At 44.1% G+C, this 26,063-nt stretch overlaps 2 protein-coding genes across 2 annotated transcripts in view; one reads left to right on the top strand and one right to left on the bottom strand.

The window, feature by feature from the left end:
- nt5dc1 (5'-nucleotidase domain containing 1) overlaps nucleotides 1–26,063 on the bottom strand; it is a 46,660-nt gene that overhangs the window by 20,134 nt on the left and 463 nt on the right. The window contains exons 2-6 of the mRNA XM_028397279.1: nucleotides 24,868–24,959; nucleotides 23,800–23,871; nucleotides 23,613–23,722; nucleotides 23,441–23,520; nucleotides 23,282–23,363 (exon numbers count right to left, since the gene is read on the bottom strand). Of these exons, the coding sequence (XP_028253080.1) occupies nucleotides 23,282–23,363; nucleotides 23,441–23,520; nucleotides 23,613–23,722; nucleotides 23,800–23,871; nucleotides 24,868–24,959 (436 nt within the window). The remainder of the gene's footprint in view (nucleotides 1–23,281; nucleotides 23,364–23,440; nucleotides 23,521–23,612; nucleotides 23,723–23,799; nucleotides 23,872–24,867; nucleotides 24,960–26,063) is intronic.
- On the top strand, nucleotides 18,118–23,188 carry col10a1b (collagen, type X, alpha 1b). The gene is made up of 3 exons (XM_028397278.1): nucleotides 18,118–18,222; nucleotides 18,512–18,647; nucleotides 20,815–23,188. The coding sequence occupies exons 2-3, from the start codon at nucleotides 18,527–18,529 to the stop codon at nucleotides 22,665–22,667; spliced, it is 1,974 nt and encodes a 657-aa protein (XP_028253079.1). The 5' UTR covers nucleotides 18,118–18,222; nucleotides 18,512–18,526; the 3' UTR covers nucleotides 22,668–23,188.

Genomic DNA, 26,063 nt, shown 5'->3' with positions numbered 1-26,063 from the left:
GTAACTAAGTATTTGTACTTTGTTATTGTACTTAAGTACATGTTTATTTATTTGTACTTTACTTAAGTAAAAATAATAGTGCATACTTTATACTATACTTATACACAGTGCTGGACTGATGTGAGGTCAGAATCTGCATGGAGGTGGTGTCACGCTGCCAGCTGTGTTTCTATAATGAGCCTCAGTCATGATGCCGGTGCTCTGGCTCAGTTAGCTAACTAGTTAGCTGCTGTTTACTAACACAGGTCCATCCATTAATGTCTGATGAACATGAATCATAACATGAATCTACAGCAGGAACACTGACACAGTAAACATGCTGAATGCCTGTTTGTTATCAGCAGCCTCTCTGTTCACTTGATGCCCACAGCCTGCCTCATGACACACAGACCTGTCCACAGCTGCTTCTGGACTGAACATGGACATTAACTACACATGGTCCATTTTAATTTGATTATTTTAACCTGTTCAGATCCTTTGCAATGGAAATCAATCATATATATTCAGTGTGTGAGTACTTTTACTTTTAATACTTTAAGTACATTTAACAGTTCTTAAGACTTTTACTTAAGTAGGATTGTTGATGTAGCACTTCTACTTTTACTTGAGTATATATTTTGCTGGGTAATTGTACTTTTACTTAAATACCAAACTTAAGTACTTCCTCCACCACTGAAGAAAGGTCATGGTGGTCACTATAACTGTGATGATTTATCAATTTTTAGCTTTGATTTTGTCACATATTCTGACAGACATCCAAACAACAGAACTGTCCAGTAGAACAAATGCAAGATAAACCCTAGAAATATGTTGTTCTGATTACAAAGTAATCCACCAGGAATGTGTGCTTCCACTTAGTAAGTTCAGCCAGGTTCAGACTTTTTGCTCTGTGTTTATATTGCACAACACCCTGAACTGATTTGTATCAGGACCCTTAGAATCCTGTCAAACGTTCCGTGGTTATTAGAGAGTTCTGTCATCCTAAACCATCCCAAACCTCATTTCTGGTGTGATCCAAAGCCTGAATGGTCACAGCATGCACCACATGGGATAAATTTGTGTTGTGTGTGTGTGCATGGGTGCTGCAGCATGGGTGTTTAAAATGTTTGGATGTGCTGCCCTCCAGTGATAAAACACAAGACTACCCTGAAGCAGGAAAAGGCTCCTGTAGTTAAAAAAACAAACTACAGGTTCTGACCAGCAGATGGCAACAAACACAAACAAGCAAAAGCCTTGATTCCCATCAGCAGCCCCAGTATTCACACCTTTGAAAGAGCTCCAGATGTAAACATTTGACTTTGAAGCACATTTCTTCTGAAGTTTTAATTGCATGCACAGATCATTACACCGTCAGCTAAACACAAAAAATCAAGGTCAAAATGACCAATGTTTGAACTAAAGTTTGAGGGCCCGGTCCTCCCCGGGGATCCAGCAGCAGAACACCCGTCCTGCCTCATTACCCACAACCTGGGAGGTCATATGGGTCCCCCCCATATGGGGGTTAAGAGAGCTGCCACCAAAATCCCATGTCACAGATATGTGTGTAAAAGGCTAAACACAAACTAAAAGCACCACTGCTTTCTGTGACTTATCTGATCCAACACCAGATACAGAGCAGAAGCCCACGACTACACAGCTGAACCAAGGGCGGGGTGAAAGATCCAGGAGGGGGAGGGGACAGGAGACCCTCCAAATTGCAAGACTGGAATGGAATGTTATAGGACTTCCTGCTAATTAGGCAAAAACTTTGTCGGCCATGTCGATTATGCTCTTCTTAGAATGAACAGATCAGATGTCGGCCATGTTTAACTTCTGCTAAAACTGCTGTGTGTAGCTCCGAAAACAGAACCGCTTCTGAGTGACTGCAGGGGTGTTTCCACTGCATGAAGGACAGGACATCCTGCACCATCCATGGCCAGACGCCAGCCCCCACCACCCCACAGGAGCTCCATCAGGGCTGTTCTCAGAGTAAAAGAGTCTGAGCTGTGGGGTAGGTGCTTCTGAGACCAACAATGAGCTGATGCTTTGTTTACAGGACACATGACAATGCGTAACACTGCTGTATTGCTCTACTTGTAATCCCCCAATAACAATCTCCTATTTACATATAAACACGCCCTCTTTGGCCTTGTGTCATGTGTTTGGCTGAGAGAGGACAGTCCAGTCTAAACTGTGGTCCAGAGAATCATGTGATCAAACCCAGTCCCACAGATTTAAGCATATTTAAAATGTTCTTCGGTCACCAGTGCCAGGCTACACACAATGTGTCTGTGTGGTGAACTACACACACTGGCTGCACTGGCTGTGAATGTGGGACTGCATCGCCCTGAGGGCCCGCAGGCCTGTGGCCGGGCACCATGCCGTGCAGGCCGGGCGCTGAGCACGGATGGCTGCAAAGCCGGCCAGCGTCAGAAAGAACGAACGGCGGCCAGCAGTGGCAGCTCTGTCTCACTCACACATCAAAGAAGTGGCCTCACAGGATATGCAGCTCAAATTAGTGCCAAGCACAAGAGCGTTTCACAAACAGCCACACCAAAAGTGATGAGGCGGCAGAATCGTTTTCTTTATCCCACAGTTAATCAGCAGGGAACATGCAGGCAAGCAAAACAAATAAGAAAAAAAGATGCATCCATAATGAGCATCAGTCTTTTCGGTGTAAGGCCCGTGAACAGAATCTCTAACAGGAAGCTATGATCTCTGTGTTTTGTCTTAAGCAGGCATCCAGACTGTTTTTCAGCACCTGTTGGAACCACGTGGAAAACACTGGCTGGGCCATTTTGTCTGTGGACTTTCCTTTTTTAGCAGACTGGCCACAAATTGCTGCATCATGTCCCTCATGCTGCACACACACTTTTTTTTATGCCTTTGGTCGGTGACAGAGGAAGAGAGTCTAAAAATAACACTAGTGATAACACAAATCCAACACAGACTCCACAGACACTCCAATATATGTAGAGCTCTAATCTGAGAGATCCACTTTGAGCATGAAAGGAGTCTGGTGAGGGGTTTTGGTTCTGTGTTGAAGGGAAGACTTGATTTGGGATACAGTTTTTGGGAGGACATGGGAGTCTGATATCTATACACATATAACCGGGTTTGATTCCTGGAGCCAGGTGTTCCAAAAGTAACAGGACAGTTACCAGAACCAGCAGTTTCAGTGGATGGAAGCCAAGTCGCCCAATTGACACACAGTTTTTGGACCCTTGTTGTATAGTGGTGGCCTTGGACTGTAGGACTGGAGATGCTGCATGAAGTCTGGAAAAGACCACCATAAAGTCTGTGGCAGTTTTTGGAGGTCTCGAGACATAGAAATACTGGAATTCCTCTTTGTCCAAAGGCCTGATTTCGTACAAAAATGAGGTGGAAAAATATTTGCAAATGAAATGTGACATGCTGATGCTCTTTTAGGACTGTACAAGTAGCTGTAGTACATCTTGGCTGCTGCACATGGACCAACATAACGTCTGCGATGGTAAAGGTCTAGATCGCACAACCAACGGGAGCCCCAAGGACACGTCAACATGTGGCCAGGGCCGGGGATTGAACGGCCAACCTTATGATCGGCAGACAAGTCGCAGCTGCCCCTTGAGAAGGAAGGGGGTAGTGAAGGATCACTCATTCCAAATCTTAATTAAGGAGATGTTGGCTGAAGATCGTGGAAATGCTATGCTATGCTTTCTGTTAGCAAGCACCCATGTGTGACTGGTTTGGAGTAAGACCGCCTTACACCTTCAGCCCCCTGCTCCAAGCTATAATACACTACACTGGTGCTTTTTGGAACTTGAAGGTGAAACTTTCAACAGTCCACCAGGCAGGCAGACTTCATCTATCCGTCTCCAAGCTTTCCTGCTGCTGAACTGGAGATAAGAGGCGACAAGAAGAACAATGGCAGCAGAGAAAAAAAAAACAGACAGTGGTTTTTGGACACCCTTGTGCAGATCACTGTGGGGGACAGTGACGCCAACTGCACAGTCACTTTCCCCTCGGAGCAAACGTGAGGGACGCTGCAATCTGTCATTATACCAAACCAGAGCTATATTTAGCCTGAGCTATCTTAAGAAATCTGCGTGGATTCATGCTTCAAGGTTTGATCTCAGAGGGATCATATCTCAAATTCCCCATACAGGCTGAAATATCACACTTAATCTGTACAGTAGCTTAATAGGTGCAGCAGTAAACCAAATTACACAGAAAAAAATAGAAATGCTGATTCAAACATATCTCTGCATAAAGTTAAATAGCCCATCAGCTCAAATACATTTAAGTATATTTATTCAGCAGCACTCTGCTGACTCTCGGAGCTATTTACAAAAAGCAGAGAAAGCAAAATGTGTAAAATCCTGAGCAAGGCAGGTCGAGTTTGTTTTAACACACTGCTGAACAATCTTCTGATCTCTTTCTGTAAACATCTCCACACACACACACATCTGCCTCTTTATAAGTCACAGACCTGTTTAGGTGGACATAGTTTTTAATTGTCAAACACATCCAGTATGTAGCATATCTCACATGCAGTGACCACGTCTGTACATGTGACGTAGCGTACTGCTCCAGAGTGGGGTTACTACAGGTCATGTGACGAAGTGGAAGGAGTGATCACACATGCTGAATGTGGAGTTACTTATAGAGACTATGAAAGCCTTGATTATGGTTTTGCACTCGCTTGGAAAATAGTGTTCTGCTACTATAAAGGTACCAGGTTTTTAGAATACGTACTCTCATGCTACAAATACTGAAACTTACTGTTCTCACCTGGATGACAAAAACCTGTTCTAGTGTGCGTGGTACAGGTCACAGTGTGGGTTAGGACTGCCTGTCTTATCCATAGTCACTGAATGCAGCTCGGGTTTGCACCTGGCTGCTGCTCTCCCTGCCTTAGGCTTTCAAATATAGACATGGAACGGGCATGCTCTCTTTGCCTAAGGCTTTCCATGTATGCACGGAAGTCCTAACCTTAGGTGAAGGCTTGCCACCTTGCTCCACCAATTAACAATTCCTAGACCCATGGTATCATGTTTGGATGCTTGGTCAGGGAACCATCCCTCCAGCCTTTTTCTTAACCCTCTCTGTCCTGTACTATGAGGTCAAGGGAGGGTTGGACCCTATGCCAGATGTCAATGGCCGTGAGGCAGAGTACATCCTGGTATGGTCGTCAGCCTATCATTAGGGCACCGTCATATTGCATAGTGTTGCTGTTTAAATGACAGCTTTCATCATAGCTGCTGTGAGGTCTTATAAAGACCACCATAAAGCCTGCGGCAGTGTCTGGAGGTCCCAGAACAAACCCACATGAACCCATGGATTTTCCTTAGTCTAAAGGCCTCATTTGTTGCAAAACTAAGGAAAGAAACAAAGCACAGGTGTTAAACTAATCCTGACCGTTCAGAAGAGGTCTGTGGGTGCAAATATCATAAGGAACCATAGCCCTGACAAGTTCAACATCGCTATATAACTGCAAGGTGTTCCATCCGGACATGGGGCACTACACACTGCTGGTTTTATCAACCTGTTCAGAACACATCGCCCCAGTTTTGACGCAGCATCCTGCCTGGTAGATGCCACGACTCAAATCAACACTGAAACCCTGAATCCTACACTGGATTCAATGTGGTTTTCACAGCCTCCATAACAGCAAAAGGGCTATTAAAGGCTTATTAGGCTGACTGCGACCATTGTCTTCACAGAATATAAACACATTTTACAAAGTCTTGTGGGAAGAACTTTCATCAGACTCCAAGTGTTCACTTTTTATGATGATGACTCTAAGAAAGAGAGTGTGTGTGTGAGAGAGAGAGACGTGAAGGTTTAAACTTGTTTCTCTACAGTAGATATAAAATTCTGGGGATTAAAATCCAACTTTATGGTTAATTACAGTAGCACCTCTCATCCTATGAGAAGAAAAAAAAAACAACATAGCGGCTCATTAGGAGCACGTTGTGTAAACTAAAAAAACTAAACTGTTATTGTCGGATGCAAACACATATTTAGCTTATCTGAGAACAAACCCAGGTCAGATCAAACCACGGGTGCTGCTGCAACATCATTTAGCATGACAGACATAACAGTGTACATCCCCACCCTGGCGGATGACGTCTTAGTGTGGAACAGTATCTTCAAAGCTGCGAGGGAATGCCAAAAAGACTGATGATTTGATACATGCAAACAGGCCGACGTTGAACCAGAACCAGCACTTGTGGATTTGTAGTGTTTAATTGTGTCCCCGGAGACGGAGACAGGAGGGGTGAAGGTAAATGCAGCCTTTCATGGAGCAGACAAGACCAGATATATATCGCACTCCGTGTCCTCCCAGTCATCAAATGCATAGACGCTGTGCAAAGTTGGCCTTTATGTTTCTTACCCTGTAACTCTAATTTCACTGGATCCCTGACAGACAGCGCTGCACAGTAGCACATCGCTACTTAAAGTTATACTGCCTACAAAAATAGTTCATGGACGCTGCTACACGTCCTGTTCATTGTGTTTCAAATGTAAACAAATTAACTCAACTTGCCACTTTGCAGACTAATTTAGGCCAAAGGCTTGTGGCACGGATGACTTCATCGTCTAACTTACATCTTTACAAAGCCGTAAAAACATGGCTACGGTTACTATGTCAACAAACGGCACCCTGACAAGGTCGTTCAAGCCCAAAGCGGGTGTTTGATGTACAGTGACAGAACTGGCATCACCGTGGAGACACCGGTAACGTCGTTACGATTACAATAACAGGGTCTTGGTCTTGCCTATGAGTTTAAAAGGCAGTAGGATTCAAACAATAAACCACAGCTTTATGTTTTGAAGTAATCCTGCACACCCAGAAAAAGCAGCCAGGCTATCAGAGACGGGACAATTACGCAGTGTGGAGCTAAACAAATTCAACAGTCAATTTAGCAGTGGACGCTGAGGTGGATGGGTGGTTGGAGATGTGGTGGATTTGATGAGAGCATTTTGGTATTTTTGCAGCTTAATACCATGTTTAAAATGAAACTGCTGACTTTAAAACTGGCTTATTTTGGATTTGCTGGATTACCATAAAAACCGGCACACATGTCCCTTCACTAAGGCTGTCCCCTGTTTTGTAGAGAAAATTAGGCATTACTATACATCAATGGTTCCACCTATTCTGGAATACAAACATGTGCACATGTCGTCTGCACACGTGATCAATACCATCTGTTCTGACTTTCTTACTCATAAGAGCATTTATTAAGCACACAGTAATTATGGGCTGGCTGAGGTCATGTAACCAGTGGTCATTACAGCCCCATATGTAGCCCCCTGTAAAGTCAAACCAGTGACCATCAAGTGAACCTTTATAAAGCTGATTGGCTGTTACATCACAATCCTTGTGGGGGTATTAGAGCCCCTTGTGCACATTAATAACACCCCGTTCAATCCGGCTAGAGCCCTATCTGGATATATCCAGATAGACCTCGATTTACCTCTCGGAGGTGGATCTAGCCGGATTGGCTTACATCTGGCTCAAGTCTGAACGCAAATGCGGCTAGTGACGCAATACTTCCAGTTCACAGGGACAGTGTCCGGGTCGCGTACAAAAGCCGTATGTAAACAATCGTGAAACTATGACAACTTTGCCCTGAGTTTATTTTCGACAGGGCTACAGAGGAATAAACTGCTTTTTAAACCAATAAAAAACAGAAAAGAAAGAGTGACATAAGAAAAAAAAAAACATAAAAAAAAAACAAAACAAAAAAACACACGCGGTCCTACCACGGCCTGAACGGACATCGTATATTACGATGCGCCACCTAGTGGTTTGGAGGACAACAAACAAGCCGAATTAAGCTTGATTGAACGTGTGTGTGATAGCCAGATTTGAAAATAGGTCTGAACGTATCCAGTTTAAAGGCTATCTGGATTCAATCCTACTCTAGCTGGATTAACTTTCTCCAGTGTGAACAGGGCCTAACATTACCATGCACACATATTTGGATTAATGTCCATATTTGGGTAAAGGCGATGCTATGAATAAGGTGCGTGCGTGCAGCTATTATGCAATTTCCCCATTGTGGGACTAATAAAGGTTTCTTAATCTTTCTTAATCTTAAACTATGGGATTATGTCTGTGTTCATGCAAACCAGCAAATAAAATGACCTCTTTCCTTAGCGTTGTACTGTAAGCAACACAGGCAATATCCAAAGTAGCTACATTAGCTTGCTTACTGCTAACTCCACCAAGCTAGGTGCAGTGTGTGAGGAATAGTTTTCTGTGAAAATCAGACTCTAACCTGAAAACATCCTCACACAGGGAAGCCATGACTGACTTGTGTCCAGCAGTCATGTGACAAAAACGACTTTATATAGATGGTGGATACAAATGTCACGTCATCACAACAACAAACAACATAAATAACTTCCTCATGATCACATTAGGTGAGGTTATAGTCGCAAGTACCAGCTAATGACGCTGCACTGATTCGCCATTGTTTACCAATCACACATTTAGCTGATACAGTAAACACCAAAGCAGTTCATTCAGGGACCGGGTCAGATGTGGGCGGGATGAATCAGATGCTGTTAACTGCTCTGGTATTGTGCTATATTAACTGCTAATAGTGAGCTGGCAGCCAATTAGCATTTAATGCACCTTGGTTTTCACAAATCCTTACATATGGTGACCTTAAATGCTTCTGACCATCATGTGTTAACTTAAAACATGCATAAAGCACCATGATGGGTTAAAAGGAGCTGAGAGTGTGGTGGAGCCAGGAAGAAGCCATGATGGCAAGGTTGTTGCCCAACCATGAGATGTGGTTTTCAGGCGTGGTTTGACAGCATCCTGAACCCTTCAGTCTGCTGCTTTTATCTCAGCACCACAGCTCAAGGAGTGTGTAATCTTGCCATTCTTGCCAATTTAATCAGTTGTACACACAAAACAAGTTCAGCACACCCTGTAAATCCTTCTACTTGCCAGTTCTGACACAATCCACAGCCATAAAGTTGTCGTTCCTTTTGGGAACGGAGTGTGTTTACATGTCTCAGTCTCAAGAATGTGATGCATGAGCTCTGTATCAGTCCACGTTCTTTCTCATGCAGCCAGTAAACAACACTCACTCTTATGTTGTTTTCTTCTTTGTTAACAGTTTAGCCAATAGCTACAAAGGGAATATGGAAAAATCTCACAATGATGCTGATAGAAATCTGTACTACAAAATCCAGATGTTGCCTTTTTTGTGTTGCAGGAACCTAAATGGGGAGTGCATATTAAGTCCAATTTCAGCCTCTATAATTGATATAATCACTTTTACTACATTCATATCCATGTCCATTTGATCTATCTATCCATCAACTGTGGTGAAAATCAAACCAGATATATTTATACTGCTTGTGAGATAAATGCTATTCGTGACTTTGCTCCTTATTCATTTCTACTTAGGGATGAAGGGGGAGGGAGGGAGGAAGGAAAAAAGAGCCTCTGAACTTCCTTAGGCATTCTCACCATCATGCTAAGAATGGTTCTCAGGGATTCTTCCCAAGCCCAACACCTAAAATAAAACCTAAACCGACAAAAACAACAGCAGACATGAGCGAGGAGAGCGGCCCGGTGAGGGAATTCCACACAGATTCCAGTGTATTTAGGACACAGGCCACCAGGGATGAAAAGAGCTGGGTTCATATAAAAGCATAGATTTTTATGCCAGCGCCTGAGTTCAACGGGAATAGATAAACATCTGACAGGTGAAGGGTGCACGGTGCTGCTACATGTCAGTTCTAGGCTGAGGTTTCTACTCGCTGTCCTGAAGACAACATTCAGTGTGTTTCCCATTGGAAAGCTTGCAACCCGACCTGCCAGTGATAATTTGATTGTGCCTTCAACACATGTTGCCTCAGGAAAGCCCAGAGAATCATCATTATATTGTTTTTTTTGGGGGGGATCATGACTATTTATATCCACCTCCTCCCTCGTCTACTCGTGGCCCAAAGCTTTCCTCACATACGTTTGTCTTTGGCGAAGCTCTCGATATACCGGTCAATCTACGTTTATACCCTCACCGATGGTCATGAGGTCATGAGCTATGGGTATGAGATCGCTAATACAAGCGGTCAAAATGAGCTTTCTTTGAAGGGTGGCTGGGTGCTCCCTTAGAGATAAGGTGAGGAGCTCGGTCACCCGAGAGGAGCACGGAGTAGAGCCGCTGCTCCTCCACATCAAGAGAAGTCAGCTGAGGTGGCTCGGGCATCTGTTTCGGATGCCTCCTGGATGCCTCCCTGGGGAGGTGTTCCGGGCATGTCCCACCGGGAGGTGACCCCGGGGAGAGACTATGTCTCTCGGCTGGCCTCGGGATTCCCCCGGAAGAGCTGGAAGAAGTGTCTGGTGAGTGGGAAGTCTGGGTGCCCCTGCAAACCGGCCCCGGAAAAGCGGTTGAAAATGGATGGATGGATGTCAATAACAAGAAACTGGCTGCTGCAGACAGTGTCTCCACCAGCTTTCCCTGCTTGGTACCAAGCAGCTCTGCACTGCTCTCATTGCCAGCTGGCGGGGTCCGACTCTTAGTTTTGATGGAAAGTCAAAACTTACGCCTGCTTTCTCCACCTGCACTACAATGGCTCATATAAATAGGGCTGAAAGTCCAGCATTGAGTTGTGTAGAAGCATCATTTTCATTGTGAGCAGCAGCACCAGGAGCCAGCTCTTATGTCAGCAGGCTGATATGTGCCAGTAAAGAATCATGATGCTCTGGAAGCTGCATTGAAGCAACATTCATTGTCTAATGTTTGCATCTCGAGCATGTATTAAGGATTTACATGTTAACTCTTCCCAGTTTGGTGTGGTGATACTTCCCTGTCCTGACCTCTAGGCCACCCAGCACCTGACCTCATGAGACTTCATCAGACCTTACAAATGTCTGATGGGCTGGTCAGAGGACCAGAAAATGGACGTCTGGTGTCCACATACTTTTGTCAATACGTGTACTAATGATACTTTCCTTAACAAAGTTAATTCTCTAGTTCCCTCAGTGGGTGTTACAAGTCTTACACAACACAGAATGTCAGCAAAAACCTGAGCCTTTACTTTACTTTTAGTCTTTTTGCAGAAGGAAAAGTTCTGGATCTATGAGTTTATGGCATGGTGCATTGGTGCTTCTATATAAACTAATTCTGTTGATGGCTCTTACACAGTCCTGCTTAGAACGTCATTATTTTAAGTGTGGACAATGTTGCATCCTGGAGTTTTGCATGTATTTTGTGGCTCCACCCTCCAACCTCCAACCAAATCCCATCTCTATTCTCACAATCAATGTAGAAAAATCCAGAGATGACTCTTAAACATGTTTGTCTATGATTGCAGGAGCTGCCAGCTGCCGTTATTGTCTCTGTGCACCGTAATTATTCTGAGCCCTGCATAATTTAGTCAACACTGGCGCTCCTTCCACAAAAACATACACATAATAGCATTGGAGCTGTTTAAGATGCTGGGTTTGGCTTCAAGCACGCTTTTCTCACCACTAACACCACCTCCACAGCGAGCGAGGCAGCAGGACTGAGTCCGCTGGAGGACAGCGAGGGGAGGGGAGGGGGCAGCAGCCATGATTGACTGTACAGCTCGTAGTGTTTGAATCAGATGGTAAACTTTGATGGTCACTATTTACAAGAGGTGTGGGATCTTTAACAGAAGCAACACACACACTGTGACACACGCTTGTTTCCACGCTCGTGAGCCAACCGGACACAGCGGTCAGCACATAGTACTGTGTGTAGTGATGCTGCTGCCAGATATAGTGAAAGGTCTGCTGTGTATTTTATTTTTGTCATTGCTGCTTTTTTCTCTTGTTTTATTTGTTTACTCCTAACATTTCCTGTCTGCAATAACAGTGCTGCTAGCTAGCATCACTGAGCTCGGAGCTGCAGCTGACATTTATTTCACTTATATTGAATTAGGATAGAATAGAAATACTTTATTTATCCTCCTATTTATAAGCTGAGAAATGTTGCTATTGCAGCAGCAATGTGCAGGCAAAAAACTAAAAATATACATCAACAGTAGAAATAAACAGCTTGAACATTATTTACAGCAAATGAAAATATAAAACAGACATATCAGTTCTTAAATTCTTGATGTGTTTGGCTTGAGTAATGTGAGGTGAAAGACATCATAGCACGTCAAACACATTAAAGGTCGGGTAGGAGATTTCACTCTGATGCACTTTTTGTTAAATTAGTGTAACTTCTCTTTACAATCCGATAGCAACCGATTAGTTCGGCAGTTTCGCTTTAAAACGAAGAATATGAATCATCTGTGGAAGCTATAAAACACTAAAAACATCAGCCAATCCTCCGGGTGGACCCTGCGCGGAGTATTGGCTGGTTGTCACTCTCTTCCTGCTCTGCGCGCACCAGAGAGGTACGTGCATGATGGCCGAAGTCACAGACTGATTGGGAGGCGTGGCTTAGGGGTGAGCTCCGAGAGAAAGGGGCGTGTGTTTACTTTGGAAATCTGGCTGACTCTCACTGAGTTTTCAGCCTCCTACCCTACCTTTAAGCATGTTAAGGATCCTCTTCCGCTGCTGGCATAAACAGATTGCCACACCGCACCGGTAAAAACTGCTGATTGTGAGCTGGATTTGGAGGTATATGAAAAGTACTGGTCATTATAGGACTACTTCACTCAGCTTTGATTACAATAATTGGCTTTAAAGTTCCCCATTACCTGCTCCTGAAATAAATCCTAAAACGAGAACGAAATCTAATTTAGTTACGGAGCAGCTCTGGCTTTAATTCTTCTTTCACAAGAGACCAACCTTTCCATAATTTCATAATAACTCAGGCAAGATTTTGTCAGGATGAAAAAGGAAAAGAAAACTCTGAAAGAATGGCTTCTGGTTGCTATTCTGAATTGCGTTAGCCTCACATTGGTCAAGCTTCCAACCATGATTTTTGTCTTTGGATCCCTGTAATTGCAGCCAACACTCAGCCAGGAGGTCCAGCTTCAGTCCTTCCATTCATAAAGCTCCAAGTGCCTCTTAGTGGCATATTCGGTTTATTAAAACGTTAAATCTGAGCCACCGTCACTTCCCAGCTCAAACACTCTATATTTAGCTCCTGCTTTCCACTCTTCCTTGCTGGCTTCGGCACATCAACCTGCAATTATTTTCTGCTTCTTTCCCTCAGGCTCCGAGGCGTCCTTAAATCTCTGGGACCGACCGGAGAACAACAACAAGGCATCACTGCTAAAATCAAACCACTAAGCTGAGCAGCGGGTTACAAAGAGGCTGATATAAATCAATGGCACGTCCTTTAATATGTTGGCAGATAGAAAGTGAAGGAGAACCGGGGGGGTGCTTGCTGTCGGCAGTGGTGAACACTGACAGCTGTACGTGGAGGGACAAACCATGAAGCAGCCACAGGGTGTTGTGGGATATATTTTTCTCCTTCTGATTTAAGGCAGCTCTAACATGTCGCTTGTAAAGAAACTTTAAGGATCTGCTGTTAATATCCAAGTGCCAGAAAGTCTCATTCCCCACTGATACTTGATTTTTGGAACAATTTTTAATGTTGATGTTTTGTGAGGGAAATCATCTGATTTTGATGAATCAGAGAATATACTCTATGTACAAACACAGCATGGAAAACAACCAATGGCAGGATGCTGATACAGATGGAAAAAATGGTTCAATATTATCAGGCTGATCTTAAGATATAAAGATGGACACTAGGAAATATTAACTAAACTAAACTAAATATGGATGAAATGTCTGTGGTGTCATCCACATGTTTCATTTAATCATCACCATGTTAATCTATAAACAGGCAAAAAGGGTGGAGCAGGAGCAGTGGGATGCAGGTGTTCCTTGATTATGTAAATTTCTGTCATCTTAAAACATTCAGTTGTCATAAAGGAGGATGGACCTTTTTCCTACATGAGGTCTATTGGAATTGACTCACTTTTGAATCTTCTAAGTGGGGAAAAGACTTGAAACAAAGGCCCCGTTCACACTGGAGAAAGTCATTCCACCTAGAGTAGGATTGAGCCACATTTGAGCCAATCTGGCTAGATCCACCTCTCGTGGGTGGATCTAGCCGGATTGAAATCAAACTGGATACAGCCGGATTCGAGGTGTTCACACTCAGAAAAAAACACATCTGGATTGATCAGGATGCGGCCGAATCCTGCTTAAGCCACATTTTTTCCCCAGTGTGAACGGGGTAAAACTGTGCTCCCACAGTGGGCTCAGCCCTCCCCCCACCTGTATCCAATAGAGATGCACCTATACCCTGTTCACACTGGGGAAATCAATCCGGCTAGAGTGGGATTCAGGCCATATCTGGATATATATCCTGATACCGTGAATCTGGCTATACCCAGCTTGATTTCAATCCACCTCTCAGAGGTGGATCTAGCCGGATTGGCTCAAATGTGGCTCAGGTCTGAACGCAAATGCAGCTAACGAATCCACCTAGCGACACGATACTGGTTCAGTGTCTGGGTCGTGTACAAAAGTATGTACCGTATGTAAACAACCGTCGAACTACTGATAAAGTACTTTGACATAAACTGCTTTTTAAACCGAAAAAAACGAAGGAACCAGCAACACGGGACAAAAAAAACGCATGACTCATGCGCACATGTGGTCCTACCGCGGCCTAAACGGACTCTGTATATTACGAGGCGCCACCTGGCGGTTTGGAGGACAACAAACACTTGGGATTGGGCCGGATCAAGTGCGGACACGCGTGTGTGATTTAAAATAGGTCTGAATGTATCCAGCTTAAAGACTATCCAGATACAATCCTACTCTAGCTGGAATGACTTTCTCCAGTGTGAACGGGGCCTTAAACAACATGGCAGCCAGCAGAGAAGAGCTTGCTCATAAAAATCATCAGAGCATCAGAGCCATAAGCAAGCATGTTTTTACCATTTATCCTCACGGTGCTGCAAAGATCTTTATTAACACCGATGTCCCACTCTCTTCTCATCGCCCGTGTGTGTGTGTGTGTGGTAGCGTGAGTGTTTGAAGGAGTGAGAGCTCTTACTGTTAATACAACATCTTTGAATAACGCACAAGTTTTTGGGCCATGTCAACAAACCGGACAGACAGCTGAATGCTGCAGCTGAGAGACAGAGGACTGTAGCCTGATGCCGGACTGAGAGGTCAGACTGGATGCCGTTAAAGAGTGAAGGGGTCTTTTATAACGTCCCTCAGTCATCATGTCAGTGCACTGGCACGTTAGTTAGCTAACTTGTTAGCTACTGTCTGCATTTTAAAAAGATGGGGAAAAAAACGATTAAAATTGTGTAAAAGAATCGTGGATTTTATTTTTAAGTCATATCGCCCTGGCCTACTTCAGCCTGAACATTGTTTCAGGGTGATGTGAAAAGCAGAAGCTGTGCATGTTGGGGGAGCAGCCTGTCATCATCAGAGTTAATTAAAGCCAGAGAAGAGGCATTAAGTCATGTCTGAAACAGCAAAGATGCTTGGAGGGGCAAAACAATGATTAAAGCAGACCCTCCCCAGAAACTCCAGCCTCCATCAGGAGGTGTCTGAACTCACAGAGGACGTCCTGCGACACAACTGCGTTCCATACACTTCATCTCCCTTCCTAATTACATGTTTATGCTCTGCAACTGCATTCTGCTATACACAGCACAAGTTTTTACCCAAAAAAAAAGGCACCATGTGAATCTAAGTAGCCGTTTACATTAAACCTCACAGTGTCCGGATTTAGACAGGGACGTATTAATTCTGACACACCAGAAAAGAAAAAAAAAAATCAAATCAAAATAAAAAAGCAGCTACTGCGGTCACATCCACTTTCATGGTGAGATGCGATGGCATATCTGCAGCTCAGAAAGTTGTTAAATCGTCGACTCCACCCCCGCACTACTCTGTCATTTCATTCAAAGAGTTTACCAAAGATGCCCACTCATCTGTGGCTGCTGGGACGCTGGCAGACGAAATGATACAGTCAGAGGGAAGAGAAGGCAGAGATGTACTACACAGTGGCTCAGCCAATCAGAGATGTAAGGCTGCACGTGGAAGCGCTTCTGCAGACATACTAGGATTTGGTTAATATCCCAGATGCCCGGTGTCCTTTGGGTCTCAGGCTTTTTTGGTTGCAAATCAGAAGGTCAATACAAATAAGACAACGCAGCGCATGTGTTTTTAGGGGACCTTAAAAGGTGTCGGACCAGCTAATGATAAACAAAAACTGATGAATAATTCAACCAGGATGTAAATAAATCAAATTTTCAACACCACTACTAACAAGAAATGACAACATCCCCCTTTTCCCATTTGCTTTTTGGTGTGAATGTGGAGAATTGATGCCATTATCCAGACATTAACACATTTATTTATATCTGTCATATACAGAGTGTTAATGTTCTTAAAAGTCTGAAACCCAAGCAGATTTTTTTGACATTTTTTCCCCTGTACGTCTATGGAAACCACACCATCATGGCTACGAGTACAGAAAACAGTACAACAAACACAAAAAAACATTACATTTATTTTAAATTACATAAAATATAAATAAGCTGTATATAATAATAATAATAATAATATAATAATAATAATAATAATAATAATAATAATAATAATAATAATAATAATAATAATAATAATAATATTATATACAATATCGGCCTGTCATTGATGGGAAAAACTAATTGTGAGCTCCAACTATTTGTATTGTTACAGCCTTTACAAACTTCATCTGAACATCTGCAGAAATTTGCTGATTTTTTTTTTGTCATGTGACTGCTGGTCACAGGTCAGTCAGTCACAGCTTCCTACTTGTGAAGTGGAGTGCAGAATTTTTTGTTTTGTGCAGAATAAATAATTTTATATTAATACATTTTTTAATGTATTAAATCACAAGACAAATCACAAAAAATAATAAATTGCGTTTATAAGTAAGCCTCTGTCTTTTGCCTCTGAGTTCTGAGAGCCCCACTGTGGCACAGCTACACTGACAGTGTAGACCAGAGGCAGAAGACCGGTGTTGCCCCGCAGGACCTCTCTGAGCCCCTCCATCCCTACACGCCTTCTCGGTCACTGAGGTCGGGTGACCGACTCCTCCCGAGTGTGCCTAAGACCAGTTGGAAGCTCAGAGGGGTCCGGGCCTTTGTGGTGGCAGCACCAAAACTATGTACTGACGTGCCTTTGCACATTAGACAGGCCTCCTCTGCACCTTTTTAAATCTGTTTTCATTTTATTGTATTTTAAATTTGTTTAAATATATTCTTTCATTCTATTCTTTTCATGCTGTAGCACGTTGGTCAACTTTTTCAAAGTGCGTTATAAATAAAGTTGCAGTTGCAGAGGCTCCTCACGGGCTGGAGTAGGTGAACAAAACCTCACTTCTGCCTCCTAGTGTCTAAAAACTGCAAACCACACGCCAGCACACAAAAACCATCAAGACAGCATACACACACACACCCTGCAGCAACATGACAGGCTGTAAAATGAAACCTGAACACAACATCAGAGTCAGACACAGTGTCATCTGTCACAGGCAGAAATTATAGATTAAAAAGCAAACTTTCCAGCATCCATTAAAAGACGGGTGCAATTTAAGATTTAACCAAAACTGAGTGAAAATAGCAGCCTGGCACGCCACAGCCTCACCGGTACAGAGTCATCAGACGGGAGGAAAACACCGTCAGACTTTACTTTTCCAGAAAAACATCCTGTCACAAGCCACCCCGCCAATAACTTGATGCTTTTAGATTTAAAATAACATGCTTTTGTGCTAAAGAAAGACACCGTTGCAGGATATTCAAGGGTCAAAAAATGGAGCAAAAAAAAAAAAGTGTTACAGATTTAACCATATGTTGTCCCAATGAGACAAATCTAACAATGAAAGTGTCACCCAAAGGGAGACCGATAGAAGTCCCCTCACTGCTGCTCCATATAGACAGAGAGAGCCTGATGGAGAGAGAGAGAGAGAGAGAGAGGGAGAGAGAGGGGAGACAGGGTGGGGTGGGAGGACCGGCACCCTGAAGTGACTGGCCTCCTGAGGACATGGCACCTATCATTAAAGATGACATCAGAGCAAGGGAGGGCCTTCCACGCAAGGTAGATCCTTCACAATGCTGAAGACCGGCTTGGTATAAATACCTTGAGCCCAGTGCCCTGGGAAGCAGCAGCTGCCACTCAGACAAACCGACTGACAGACTCCACGGCTAAGGATATACGAGTGCTGGGACAGAAGCTTCCCGACCGCCGCCGCTGTTTCTTTGGAGGCATAAACCTTCCTGGTAAGGTTTTTTTTTTTTATTCATCTGATTTCAGCTAGATGAAAGGGCAGGGGCATCCCCAGCTGCAACCATGCAAGAGTAATGAGCCATGTGCTGAGTTGTATACAGCTGTGGCTGCAGAGTAACAGACAGATTTCCCTCTAAGAATCTATGCAGAGATGCTTTCGACTATGGAAGCGTATGACAGTTAACAGAGTTCTCATGGAGTGACGCAACACAGGTGTGATGCTGCTATGAGACTGTGAAGTCAGACCATCCTATACTGATGTTTTTTTCTTTGTGTTTGCAGGTTTAGCTTCACAACATGGACCTGAGGGTAACGAGCCTTCTCCTCGTCCTCCTAGCTTTGGCTGAGGCGACACCTGAAAGATACTACCACCATGTGCCAAGAGTGAGCAAAACTCCCTACCCCACCAAGAGTCACGGTGAGTCCCGGAGGCTATTTAAAATCGAAACGGTGTTGTGGTAGTAAAGATGATGGTTCAAACTGAGGAGGTGATACAGAGCAGAACACAGCAGAAAGTGCATTTATCTTGTCTTTCATGGCTGTTGATCATTTCACTGCAGACTGAACTGCACAACAGGTTTCAGACTCTATCAGCTCCACAATCCAGCAGCATTTTGTTCAAAAATTAAATCAAATAGAGGCAAATTAAACTCCTAAACATCATGATTTAAGGACGTTATGCAGATTTGTAAATATAAATGTAAAATGGTGACCAAGGTCGGTCAAACACCTCCTGAACTGAATTACAATCACTTTTAAATTCAAGAAAAAAAAGAGATAAAATCCAGCTTTAACCACTGATAACCTGCACAAACCTGCTGCCTCTTTCAGTATCCAAAGATCCTGTCTCAATTATTTGCAAATTCAGGACATTCATCACCTGAACTACGCACTGAAATCTCCTGTATTCCTGCTCACACAAGCTTTTTATAGGCTTGTATATGCATTACTGCATTGAACTGTGAGGTGGTAAAATAAGAATTCAGCTCAGGCTGAACTGTCGCTGTTTCATGTGTCGAAAAAATAAAGGCATCTGGATGATGTCTCACTCTGCATTTTATACCCGCAACTTAACAATAACTCAAGCATGCTGCAGAGTTTATAGTGTTCGGAGAGGCTTTGATGTGGATTTCAGCATAAATATAGAATTCAAGGTCAACAATGAGAGCTTAAATTTGACGAATCTCCAAACCAGATGCTGTTACCACGTTGCAGACACGCCCTCACAAACTGGCATGAGACATTAAAATGCCACCACACAAATAAATAAAAAAGACACACACAAACAAACCACAGCAAATTTACTGGAGCCACTGCAGCAGGCAGCGTGGAGCTAGTTTTTCCAATATAAAAGATCATCAGTGTGAGTTTACTGAAGCTGAGGATGGATGCAGGTACAGCACTGAAAATAAAAGTGTGAAATGTGCTCAGTGGTTACACGGCCAGAGGGAGTTCAGATCCTGGGTCAGCTGCTGCAGCCAGTATCCTCACCTTCACTTTGTGGTGTTCCTGGCTGCCAAAAAAAGGTCCACGTTCTGGCACAAATCTCTCCTGTGTGGTTTCAGGCATGGCCCTTATGTGGCTGGAAAATGACAGTCCTCTCTAAACATTTTCTTCTCAAAACACCATTTCAACAGAGAGGCTGCTGGATCAGCTCCTCTGACAGGCCCTGCTTCTTTCTTTGGCAGCGATGCATCCAGAATTATGGTGTGAAGAAGAATGCAGGGTGATAGCAGACATCACACTGCTCTTTGTGCAAAGTGCAAAGGCTATGATGGCTTTAAACTACAATGGAGCACCTCCATTTACTCTAAAACCAATTTATACTAATATTATACACTAATGCTATAAATGCATCAAATTATTTACATTTGTGAGCAATTACTCACACATAAAATAAAAAGCAGTTGATGCAAACCTTCCCCTCTCATCTTTAACATCTGCCTTCATTTCATATTTGTTTTATGGGATGTGGTCATCCCTGTGTTGACTTATAAATAAAGATAAGTGAGCAATAACTTCCAGCAACGTAACCACTGACATCATAGTCTAGTTTGCATGCACTCCTTTGACCTTGCCCATGCAGACCAAGCTTTGTGGCAGGAAACGCACGATGGTCAAAAGGTGATGTTGACAACTTGGGCACCACTAACTACTGTATATACATCCACTCCTATGGGCGGTGCAGGAAAATGAATGGGTGCAGCACAGTGTGGGCAAATCAAGCTGCAATGCACAGACGCTGGTATGCTGGGTTACACCAACAGACATAAGCCTGGTGAGAGCATCACCTCAGATCAGTGGCAATGTGAACACAACTCTGAGGACAGGCAAAAAAAAGGAGTGCTCTCCCCACAACCCACCCCACAATCACAGGGAGGAGAGGTTTAAGTCAGGTTGTGGTCCCATGGTGTAGAATACCAAAGCCTGGGTTATTCAAGGACCAATCAGGCATCTTACACAACCAGCTTCCTTCAAAATGAAGGAATGTTTTCATTTCCTTCAGTTCATTTTTAGCCCTACAATACAAAGAAGAATCATTGGGATTTTATGCATATTAAACTCCGTATTTTTGTATTTCCCAGCTGTTGCAGGGTCCCCAGGTGCTCAGGGTCCTCCAGGCGAACCAGGACCAATGGGACCACCTGGACCTCCAGGAAAAAGTGGTGTGGGACACACTGGGCCACAAGGCCCACCAGGAGCTCCCGGAGCCCCTGGCTACAGTCATGCAGGTAAACCTGGTTCCCCAGGAGCCCCTGGAAAATCTGGTGCCCCTGGCATTCCCGGAGCATTAGGACAGCCTGGTGCAACTGGACCAATGGGTCCCAGGGGTGCACCTGGTACACCTGGAACACCTGGACCTTCTGGACTTTCTGCTGTTGGAAAACCAGGACCATCTGGAATCCCCGGAGCAATGGGTCCAAGAGGAGAGCCTGGTTTGAAGGGACACCCAGGTATTCCCGGTCTTCTTGGCCCTAAAGGAGAGAGAGGCATTGGAGTTCCTGGCGTTCAAGGACCATCGGGCCCAGTTGGACCAATGGGACCAGCTGGTATGCCTGGCAAACCTGGAGTTGGTCACGCCGGTGCCACTGGCTATCCTGGAGAACCTGGCAAGTCTGGCACGCCAGGAAGAGATGGTGCCCCTGGGCCAATGGGTTCGCCAGGACCAAAGGGTCACACTGGGGCTCCAGGCACAGGAGCACCAGGAAAACCAGGCCAGAATGGTACCCCAGGTATGCCTGGACCTATGGGATCTAAGGGTCCACAGGGTCCTGCCGGTCAGCCAGGTTCTCCTGGCATGCCAGGTGTTGGCAAAACAGGTGAACCTGGAATTCCCGGTGGCAGAGGATCTCCTGGTACTCCAGGAACCACTGGTCAGAAAGGAGAGCCAGGCCCAACAGGATTTACTGGTATGCCAGGTGCTCCTGGTCCTATTGGTCCAGCTGGTCCACAAGGTGCAAGAGGATTCCAGGGTGAGGCAGGCCCAGTAGGACCGAAAGGTGACATTGGTATGGTAGGTGCACCGGGTCCAAGAGGATCTAAAGGTGAGCAGGGAGCTCAGGGCTTTAGTGGAAAATCAGGTGTCCCTGGTGCAGTAGGTCCTCCAGGTATGCCAGGCCATAATGGTGCTCAGGGTCCAAAGGGTTCACAAGGCCATAGTGGTTCCCCTGGCATTCCTGGTGCAAATGGTGCCCCAGGACTAAAAGGACACACTGGCTCCCCAGGAGCACCAGGTAAAAGCGGAGAGTCTGGAAGGCCAGGACCCATGGGACCAGTTGGCCCCCCTGGTCCATCAGGTCCCGCTGGACTTAAGGGTCATCCAGGTCTCCCAGGCCCACCTGGCCCAGCTGGCTTGACAGCTAAGGGAACTGCCGGTCCTCATGGTCCTCCTGGAATTCCAGGTGCTAGAGGTCATGATGGTCTCCCAGGACCTGCTGGTCCTCCTGGTCCACCAGGCAAACCAGGAGAGATCGTCTACCATGAGAAGAGCATGCCAATCAAGTCCCACGAGGTTGTGATGCCTCATGAGATGATGAAGGCTCCTATGTCTGCCTTTAGTGCTGTGCTGACCAGCGCCTACCCTCAAGCTGCAACACCTATTGTGTTCAACCAGATTCTGTACAATGGAGAGAACCACTATGATGCTCACAGTGGGGTGTTTTCCTGCCAGATCCCAGGCCTCTACTATTTCAGTTATCATATGCATGTCAATGGTGCTAATGCATTGGTGGCGCTCTACAAAAATGAGGATCCCATGGTTTTCACCTATGATGAGTACAACAAGGGATTCCTGGATCAGATGTCTGGCAGTGCTGTTCTCATGCTGCATCCAGGTGACAGAGTCTACATCCAAGTCCCTGATGATGAGAGTAACGGCATCTTTGCTGCAGATAATGTTCACTGCTCTTTCTCTGGGTTCTTGATTGCCTCAACGTGATTTCACAGAGCCGGATCAACCAGACAAAACTACTCAGAGAAATAGATCAGTTTACAAAAGTCTAAATTGAGATTGTAGATGAAAAGAAAACGATGGTTGTGAGTTTTACAAGATTAACTGCCTCATCGAACACTTCAAATGTCTTCAATTTGGAAACAAATTACATTCCTCACCGAGGTATTAATGCAGACTAACAATGTATGGCTCAAAATAATCCCTTTCCCCCAGTTGACCTTGTGTGTGTTTAGAGAACAGTATTGGAAGATAAGTGGTGCTCTACATCTGCCTTTTCTTTGTGTTTGTTTTTATCAATGTCTGTTGTTTAAGAATTTTCTTGTAATATACATAAAAAAGACACACAAAACTGTTGTACTATATGTTATTAGAGATCAATACATGTTCCACAAGCACTGTGACCAAATAATAATAATAGTAATAAAACACAGGACAAGAATTCAAATCTTTTCAAAACAACTTTGTCCCATTGGATGTGTTAAGTTATGTACCACTTGCTGACCAAAGCACGGAATAAAAGTTCTACTTTGAAAAAGAAAAAAAACGACTTCTGTGTGTTATTTGTTGTTGTGTGTGCTGGTTTGGAATCAAATTCTTACCTTTGAATGCAGATGTGTTGTAATTGTGGTCGATGGCAGCCACCATGTCTTTCCAAAAGTCAGAATTCACCTCATTTCCTCGCTGTTACAAAGGAAGAAAAACAACATTTAGACATTTAGACCTTTGTTTTTCCCATCAAAAGAGCAACTATTACTCACCTTGTGCAACATATCCACGACTCTTCCACAGAGGAGAGCCCCCGGCAGATCAAAGTAGTTGTCATAGAAATAGTATTTTGCTGCAAAGGCACAAAAAAAAGAGTTAAAACATCCTTAAAAAGTACACAATACCCCGCATCATCACACAACAAAATGGATGTTAGCATAATACCAGATCTCGTAAAGGAGGTATTGAGGCTGTTGAAGTGCTTCCACTCCCTTTTTGGGCCATAATGTTTGATGATTTCTTCTGTGCTGAGGTCATTGGTTCCATGTGTCGCTCTAATCAAGAAATAAAACATAAACTAACGTCTGACAGACTGTGAACACAACAAGACTTTGAATCAGGATGCACATACCGCAAGACAGTTCCATCTTCAGCCAGCTTCACAATGTTTCCGTCGTCCAGATCCACCACTAACCCTTTGAAACTAAACACAGAAACCAGGGCCTTATCAATACAGTAAAGACAGTGAACAGTTAAATATCAGTCATCATTCATATCAGTGTGTGCAGTACACCATGCATCACAGGTCTAAGAGAATAAACAGCAACAACCAGAGCCTTGAAAACTGCAGTTCTTCACATGGCCTGTAGGAGAGCTCTACGTTGGTGAGTCAATCACTGTAGACTCCCATGTTAAAATTAGCACCTAAATGAAGATACACATGCGTAGCTGGCTGGCTACCTCATCGACACAGTGAACAGATGCATGAGTAACATCATGGCTGCCAGAGCCAGGCCTGCATTAGAGCTGTACTGCAAAGTGAAAATGATGGATTCCTAAAATAATTAATTAATTAGCAACATCTAGCCAAGACATCAGCTGTGGAGGAGAAGAGTGGCGGGTCATGAATAATTAAAAGATGGACCACTTTGAGTTACAGGTGTGTCAAGGTTTATACCAAGGCGATGATGTCAGAAGGTACGTCCATCTTTATTTACAGAGATATAATTCGTCACAACAGAACATACATAGTTTCATATTTACTATGATTTAAGGGAAGAAGGGAACACAAAGAAGCCTAAAAAAGGAAATATGTGGCCGTGAACAGCATGTTTATCGTCTGTTTTCTATGTATTTGGTCCTTAATTACACAGATGTGGATATATTTCAGAGGTTCTGCACGTACATTAATATTGTTATTTCTCTGTATAAAAGCTTGTGAACCAAAAAAATAATCAGGAATGCTCTGGGTCATGATAGTGTGACATCCCAGTGTGCATATTGATTTTACTTGGACGTGGGCTGGGTAATAGCCTACTAACATTCAACACAGCAAATGAAGAGACATGTTAATCAGTGCTGGAGTGCAGGTTGGTGCACACTATCACTCTAAAACTGTATGTTTAACCCAGAAGGAATAAATGCAAAACAAAATCTCTGAAGGATCATCAGCTATTCATTACAACTGCTGCTGACTCACCAGAAATCCCAGGTCGCAGGAGTGAGATTCAGCAGGTCCTTGTCATATCCTTTATGCTCCACCAGATACCTGGAAAAGCTCTCATAGATGAGCTGTGGACACAAAGAGGACAAAACATCACACAGCTGAAAGAGCAGCACAATCAGAGCACAAAGGGAGTTCAGCTGAATGCAGTGCAGGCGCATTGATCACAACTTATAGCACATTGTGTGTATGCTATGTAACCGTAAACAAGCCATTTACATGTGCACACAAACCCTCTCCTCTCTCTCTGTTACGCTGCTACTTCCACCCCCTTTGCCCACCTGTGCCATCTTTATTGCCCATCATCCTCCTCTGTACAGTACATCTGCCAGGAACTTTGCTTTGCTGACAATATCCTGGGAAAAAAAACACTTAACGAGCCCTTTGTCTATTTGATATGCACCTGGTGAATGCTGGGCATGAGGCAACAGGTTATAATCAGGCTTACATATACTGTGAATATGTATAAGCTACTAGATGCCTCAGGATCAATGAAATATAAATCTATCTAAAAATATATGGATGGTCAGCAACATAAAAATGAACCACACAGGTACAGAGGGGGCTGACATCTTAGCACTGTATTAATACATGTAAATGATGAGTCCTCCTATGGAATAACAACACCAGCACCAGTGGCACCTCTGCTCTAAAGAGTAACCACAGACTTGGGGCATTTAAGTACTATGACACCAATAAAATCACATCCTAATGCAAATGTCCTACATACAGTTTAAAATGTATGTGACATTGTGGGGGACTGAAGAGACCATCAGTGAACTCCTGGGCTGACAAACTGCAGTCATTTACACCACTTCAGTCATTTATCACCCAGAAAGCAGCAGCAGCATCCTGCAGTGTCTCCAGCTCCTAGTGGTATGTGGACGATGGGAGAATCTGCTGGCTGCCAGCAGGCCTCAGAGAGGGTTTCAAGACGTGTATGTATGAGCATCAACACCGACGTTCAACCTGTGAGTCACGCAGAGTGACTGCAGCACCGGCAGCCTCGCATCACCCTGCACAAGCACACATCCAACCGCTAAACGCACCAATATGTGCGTGTGTATCCCACCCCAGTGAGTCTTCACACGGTCAGAATTGATGAGTGACCGCTGAGCGCTGGTGGCTCCGAGCTATTTTTAATCCAGATGTGATGCGGATCGAAAACATCA

The sequence above is a fragment of the Parambassis ranga genome, chromosome 24, assembly GCF_900634625.1.
Source record: "Parambassis ranga chromosome 24, fParRan2.1, whole genome shotgun sequence".
NCBI classification, from domain to species: domain Eukaryota; kingdom Metazoa; phylum Chordata; class Actinopteri; family Ambassidae; genus Parambassis; species Parambassis ranga.
This window is presented reverse-complemented; position numbering and strand designations above follow the sequence as displayed.

What these genes read in the sequence shown, in the direction of transcription:
- col10a1b (XM_028397278.1), top strand. Translation starts at nt 18,527, where the DNA reads ATGGACCTGAGGGTAACGAGCCTTCTCCTCGTCCTCCTAGCTTTGGCT. An exon ending in CTACCCCACCAAGAGTCACG is followed by an intron (nt 18,648 to 20,814) that starts GTGAGTCCCGGA and finishes TGTATTTCCCAG; the next exon opens with CTGTTGCAGGGTCCCCAGGT.